Source organism: Indicator indicator, chromosome 13 (genome assembly GCF_027791375.1).
Source record: "Indicator indicator isolate 239-I01 chromosome 13, UM_Iind_1.1, whole genome shotgun sequence".
Lineage (NCBI taxonomy): Eukaryota > Metazoa > Chordata > Aves > Piciformes > Indicatoridae > Indicator > Indicator indicator.
The window spans coordinates 485,608-492,939 of NC_072022.1; the positions used below are offsets into that span (position 1 = coordinate 485,608).

General features: G+C 37.2%; 1 protein-coding gene across 1 annotated transcript in view; it reads right to left on the minus strand.

Annotated features, from left to right (window-relative positions):
* PIK3CB (phosphatidylinositol-4,5-bisphosphate 3-kinase catalytic subunit beta) overlaps positions 1 to 4,515 on the minus strand; it is a 37,608-nt gene extending 33,093 nt beyond the window's left edge. Inside the window, exons 1-3 of the mRNA XM_054385952.1 lie at positions 4,363 to 4,515; positions 2,255 to 2,480; positions 166 to 389 (exon numbers count right to left, since the gene is read on the minus strand). Of these exons, the coding sequence (XP_054241927.1) occupies positions 166 to 389; positions 2,255 to 2,480; positions 4,363 to 4,515 (603 nt within the window). The remainder of the gene's footprint in view (positions 1 to 165; positions 390 to 2,254; positions 2,481 to 4,362) is intronic.
* Positions 4,516 to 7,332: the final 2,817 nt, after the last annotated feature.

Genomic DNA, 7,332 nt, shown 5'->3' on the forward strand with positions numbered 1-7,332 from the left:
ACATCCCCACTTTCTTTCAAGAGTCAAGGATGCTGGTAAAAGAATTTGCATTTTAAAGCAAACCCCATAATAGTATTCCATTTTATTTCACCCATGACCAATCACATGCTAATTCAGACCAGGATCAAGAACAGAACACAAACTGCGACAAACAACCATTCCTACCTGGCAGTTATCGAAATGAACAGCCACTACAAGATTTCCACTATAGAGCTTATCTTGGAAGCTCTCTGGGATAACAGGTTCCTGCTCTGGTGGGTAGGTGTGCTTCAACCAGTCCATCCAGGAGAGACCCACGAGCGACTGAATCTTTTCCTCACTGATTCTCCGCATTTTAGTTCGGAAGTCATTCACTTCAGGATCTTGTAAGGAGTCGAACTCATGGAGACCTGAAAGAATTCAAACAAGGGAAAGGATGCACACCTGTAAAAATACTGCCATCCCACCCAAACCTTGATTATCTTTAAGGTTACACAAGTGCTTATCTTCAGGCATCCCATCCAAAATGGATGCTCATAAGTGACCTGGCTGGTATGTTGTCCTGCACATCAGTGGACTTCCAAAGTTACTTGCATAATTCCCATGCAAGCCAGCATGACAGCTTCAATAACAAGAACCAATGTCTCTCTTAAGCACTCTTAAATGGAAAAGACAGCCTCATCCTGAGTTAAGGATAGCTTGGTAATTTTCAAGTCTCTCCCCATAAAAGCAAATGCAAAGAAAGCACAGCAAATGCATCAGGAACCACAGCAGGGAAAAAGTGTTTGCAAACCACTTATTTTTTTTTCATGCCACAGAAAAATGGCATAACCTTTTTTGTTTCATTCAGAACTCAAAAGTGACAGTGGGAGCATAAACAGATACATTTATTCTTGATTTTTTTCTTGTGAATAAAATCTTCTACTTGAGTCAAAATGACAAGACTGAAATTTCAGCCAATTCAAAATCAGTACAGTTCCTTCTCCAAAATATGTAAAGAGGGAAGACACAGTGGGGAGTTCACACAGCTATGATTCTTCAGTACTTCAGAATCTATAGGGCCTGCAAGTGTTTCTGTAATTTAGACAGCATCCTTCAAAGCACCAAACACCTTTTGAGAACAAAACATGCAGTTTAGAATCTAAGAGAGAACACGTTTATCACTGTTAAGGCACAGAACAGGGGCTGTGTAAGGAAGGATCTCACACAGTAATAATAAGCAAAATATTCAATCAGAGAATGTGAATCTGTTAGAACCTCTCTGAATGGTTAAACTGGCTAACTGTTTCCATTGTCAGCTTTAACAAATAGGCAGACAGTGTACTGCTGAAATCTAAACAAAACCTGCAGTCTTTATAAAAGACCTAACAATGGGTCATTGTTTAAAAACAAGAGGTATGACCTCACACAACCCTGTCAATCTTGATTGTATAACCAAGCAGAGTAGATTTGAAAGCTGAAAATTCCAAAATAACATCAAGTTACTGCAAAACCTTTAAAAATAGCTTTTCATTGTTTGCTGAAAAGCAGCACCACAACTAAGAGCAAAAACAATTATGTTGTTAACTCACTCAGAAGCCATGTGTGAAAGAACCATAATATTTTCTACTTCCTTCTCTGTGTCCACTTTGCTGTCAGGCTATTTATAATAGCACTTTTCAGGGATTACTCTTTTCTCCACTGAGTAGTAATATTACAGATTTCATAGACTCATAGAACACACTGGGTTGGAAGGGACCTCTAGAGGCTGTCTAGTCCAACCTTTCAGTATGCAAGGACATCTCCAACTAGATCAGGTTGCTCAGAGCACCACCAAGCCTGATTCTGAATGTGGCTTCCACCATCTCCCCGGGCAGCCTATTCCAGTGTTACAGCACTCTCACAGTAAAGAGCTTTTTCCTAATGTCCAATGTAAATCTACCCTTCCCTAGTACAAAACCATTGCCCCTTGTCCTAGGGCTGCATGCCCTCCACAGACTGTAAGCTCCCTTCAGGTCTCCCTAGACCTCATCCAGTAAGAGAAAATGTGCTCTTGACTCATGTAGTGCTACAACACAGTGCTGAAATATAATACTGAAAGTAGCTAATATTTCATATTGAGTATTTAAATTATTTTAAACTACACCAGTATTAGTTTGAGAAAGGGAAATTCTGTCTGGTAAATGTTCCATTTTTAGTATTTTTTTCCCAAATTTTTCTACTGTTACCTGCCCAATTAAGACCCTCTCACAAAAAGTTTACCATCACAATTACCAAAACAATTACATGTAATTACCTTTGCCTATAAGGACACCTATTTTGGAATCCAACTTTTCTCCTGGATCACAATTCCTTGTCACTAGCTTAAGGACAGGAAGAAAGGGTCTAACATCACAAAGTCTCCGCGTTTCATCCTCCAGTTCTTCATGTACAGCAGTTTGATTCACACATGAGAACATGTATGAGTCAATCTCCATGAGGAGATGAAAGAGTGGATAGGAATGTGCCTGCTTCCATAACAGCTGCAGAAAAAAAACCCAAACAACTCAATGAACAAGTGAAATAAAACAAGAAACTGCGGACACTGATTACGGATGGAAGGTACCATTAATTTCCATTTATGTTCCCAAAAGAAGGGAAGAGTAACACGTTTGCCAAGTTGGTTCATTTTTATCGCTACATATCTTTACACACAGGTATCAAAAGACTAAATCTGTCATTGTTCCTGTCTTCTTTTAAAATAGCCAATTATATTGATTAAAAAATCTGTACCTTTTTCTTTCCCCTAAATTCTTTAACTTCCATTTTCAGCTACTGGTACTTACCTATATCCCTTAATGACTGTAAAACTTAAAAACCCATGAAGTCCCCAAAACTAACTTCCACTGAAAGCATCCAATTGCCATCACCCAAGGTACTGAAGCCTGGTGGAATTCCGAAGTCTACAGAAACGAACAGTTCTTCAAATCTCAAATAACTGTCTTGCTTCTTTTCTTATATTTTACTCAGTTTTGAGTACAAGATAAATTCCTCATATTTACTCTCATGTCCTCTGATTACACATCTAAGGGTCCACAAATTAGGGCTCGTCACAGCAGTGTGCTGCAAAGCTCCTAATCCAATATGCCAGTCTTCATTATTGTTTTGTTTCTAGATACAGTGATTTCCATGACAGACTTCTGTAGCTGTGATCAACATTCCCTTTCTTTGAAAAACAGCTAAATATCAACAGCAAGTGTTTACAGCACGTTGAGTTTCAATGTGTCACAACCACCAAGAAAATCAGACAGCTTAGTTTAAGTTTCTCATTGTTGTCATTTCCATACTTGTTTTTTAAAAATTTTTAGCGGCTGAAATCAATAACAGATATTCCATTACCTAACTCACCAACTAACCTGGAGTTGCTTAGGTTACTCTTTTACTAAAACAACAACGTTTTTCCATTCAGAATTATTCAAGTATTTGGCACAAAACTCATTTCTCAGATCCATTTCTAGTGGCACTCTCACATTTTTCTAAAATATCAACTGATCAACTGCATTAAAAAAAATCACCTAAACGTCTAGAAAGTTTCAAATTAGGAGTGGAATAAATTATATGAAGAGACTACTGATGCACAGAAAACAATTTCTAAAAACAAGTCAGTACTCTCAGACCAAATAGGAATGAAAAATCATGTACTTACTTACCAGGCAATGCAATAGAACAAGGAATCACACTCCTTTATTTTCTTTTAGAAGTTTATTATGCTTAAAGAGATTACTTGGTGGTATAATTCACTCACTACCTAATCCCAGAGTAACTTGTCTAAATGCCCTCACACAGCCATTATCTGATGAAAGCTAAGTTCATTGTTCTTTAATATCTGTGCTTATTTCCTTACCTGATTGATTATTCCTTCACTTTTTAATGATGCCCTAACAAGGCACTTGTACACAAGCTTTCAGTGGCATGTATAGTTGTTAAATCATTCAACTTTGGTGTCAATCAAATGAAGTAGGAGCACAATCTGTGACTTCTATATTAAAAAAATCACATTAGACTATGTCTCCTGTTTGCACGCTAATCAGAGAAATGCTAAATAAATGTACAATCTATTACTGATGTGTTAAAAAAGTTTCAGTGTAGCAACACAGTATAATATAGAGCTATTAGAATAATCTCTGCTGTAACTATTGTAACTATCAGCAAGAAGCAATTTCTCCAGAGCTTGCCATCTGCCCAAAATTATTCCAAACCCCTAGACACGCATCTTTTTTAATCAATCTGCTATGAATGTGCCTTCAACACATTTTTTTATGCCTACTCAAATTCATTACTTGATTTGCCAAAAGGCACACAAAAATCAGAAACAAAGTTAACTTCCAAAGTAAACTTCTAAGTTAATTGACTGTTTGGTATTACCTGTTTAATATGAGAAATGGTGGCATCTCGAGGGACATCCAGATTGATGTAGATTCCAGTGGGCAATAGGAAGTCCACAGATATTGAGCCATCAGCACCAATCTGCGAATCCACTGCCCAGATGTCAAGGCTGTCTGTCACGGCAGGAGGCATTATGAAATCTCAATAATATCATAACCACATGGCCTTAGGGGAAAAAAAAAAGAATTAAAATTCAGTATACTTAACCTTCTATAATTAGACACACATTTTAAAGCCTTTGGAAAGTTTACATTAGCCTGCCTGTGCAGCTCAGCTTGCAGGTCTGGGGTCTCAAATGCTTGTATTGCAAGCACATAAGCACAGATTCACTCATTAATTCCATTCAGTACAATAAAAGCACATGCCTGGTAAAGCACTATTGGTGAGATCTTTGTATCATTATGAAAAAGAAATAAAAAAAAAATCTAACTAATTAGAGGCTAGCTGAAAGTTAGAAATTAATTTTAGGTCTTCTCCAAAAATATTTGCCTGCATAAAATCCAGTCAAAGCAAACTTCTTGGCTGGAGCACAGCAATATTTAACAAGAAAACACAAAATCAACTTCCTAATTTTGTTTTTCCAAATTTCCTGTTAGTTGTCCAAAAATTGGTCAGAGTGACATGAAAATCTGTATTAATAGCAAGAAAAGCATCTTCAACTCTATTACACAGTGATGCTTTTCTCTAGAGACATTTATCTCAATTTGGTTACACCCTTAAAAAAAGATCACCTCCTACGAATTCATCCCATGGTGAAACTACACCCAGTGCATGGTAAGGGGAAACTCTGGGATCCATTTCAAAACATTCCTATTTCAAAACATTCTTAGTTATTCTTAATGCTAGCACTAGTTTTCTGACATTCCAAGTCTCATCTTTCGATTGCCATTCTCTAAAGATGCTTTAATCACTATTCACTTAAATATTCACCTTTCTCTTCAATCAGACAATGCTCTTCAGCTGACAAAGGGATGACAAGTGTAGTAAAACACTACTGAAAAGCACTACTCCAATAAAGACAAGTTACCCCTACATCTTTCTAATTCTTGTTGGACATCATGAAATGTGGGAAATCACCATTTGTACAAAAAAAAAAAAAAAAGCCAGAATGTGCAACTGCATGACTACTACTGCTTTCTACTGCTTCTATCACTCCTTCCCTTTTCTTCTAGATGCCTTCCCTGCTTTGAAATCAGGCCTGCTCTGCTCAGTTGAAGGTCCTTCCTTTTTACAGCACCAGCAGAAAGAGCAGGATGTAACCAGTACCCTGGGTTGTTGTCCTTTGTACATCACAGAGCAGCTCATCTCAGGCTCATCAGCAAGTGGAAAAAAAATATTTGCACAACAGTCTTCTGAAATTTAGTCACTGCTGTTGACTACACTGCTAAAAAGTCTGTTTGACACACAGTTATCTTCCCCTTTGTTAAGACACCAAAATCCATCATCACAAGGTAATCCCTTCTGCAGGCATTAAACGTTCAAAGGTACATTGGATACAGTATAAGATGTTTCAGCTGGTCATGCCATTGAATTACAGATAATTGTCATGCTGTGCAAACTTTCTAGATGTATATGCTTTTATGCATACAGATTTTCAATCTCAAAGCACTTCATTACTATTTTCTCCCCCAAATGAGCAACCTGGATTTTTTTTATAAATCCAGAAGACCAACTACATCACAAAAAAGGTGTTTCATTCCCCTTCCTCTTTATCTTTTTCTCATTACAAACCAATTTAGTTTGGGAAAGGTCAAACCATCAGATCCTAAATCCAAACTTTAGGATATGCTGGAGTTAACGCTTCACTTACAGTGAGTTAAAATTTGTTTGATATTCCTATTTCACAGAAATACAACTCTTTACAATTGCTGGGCTTTTAAATCAAACAATTTACTGCCATACACATTATCATCCTTAACTGGCAATAGAACTGCAAAAGCCGTACTTCAGAAAGTCTATTTGTAATCCCTTGTTTGATACAGGCAGCTTGCAAAGAAATAAATCAGCAGGCAAGCAGAAAAGAAAGATGAATGTGTCTACAGTGGAAAACAGAACATGCCAGCAGCAAAAAAAAAAAAAAAAAAAGAAATCAACTACTACAGAAGCAAATCTTTTTTTATTGACTAAAGTTACTAACATTTTGTATGTAGTAGGCTGTTCAGCACTAACTTCTACTGTGTTCAGCACTTTTACTTAAAGCTCATTACTGTTAGATAGTAACATTCAAATAGCCATTTTACAACATTCACAGTCCATCTCTGCCTCACTCCTCAGTACCAGTTTCTATCCCTCCAGTTACCACAGACATATTAAACTGCTCATCTGACATTTGGATAAGTTCAGGAGATGAAAATTTCCAGTAGAGTGAGAGTTAGCCATAACGAACTGAAATCTCCTAAAGCTTACAGTCACCAGTGGAATTGTAAGTCCAAAACCCACATGGAGCCCAGCTAAATACTTCGAGCAGCTAAATACTTCAAGCAGTTATGGGTACAGCATCTGTGCTACTGTCAACTTGCCCATTCAAAGCTGCCTGATATATCTTATTCAGTGTAAGATATTTTCTATTTTCATTCTCTTTTTGGGTGCTTTTCCATATTTGCAGTTGTTGAAATCTCTTTAGTGCATCAAGAGGAGTTTAAAATGTTCAAAGAAGCAAAACTGAAAAAATGCTGTTACATACCCTACAGTTATCAAGTTCTTATCAGACACTTACTTATAATTAGGGACTTCTACCACAGACATCAGAATATATTTAAATTCCATTTCTGTTTTCAATGAAAAAGGGGAGAGCCATCATCACGCCAATCTGAGCAGGCTGGGAAGCTGTTCTTGCTTTCGGGCATTTAATATTTCCTTCCTCAAGACAATTGGTTTGTGCTTTTTACAGTCAGCACCCAGTTTCCCCCAGTAGCTGACATCACAGGGGTCAAGAGAGATCTTATACTG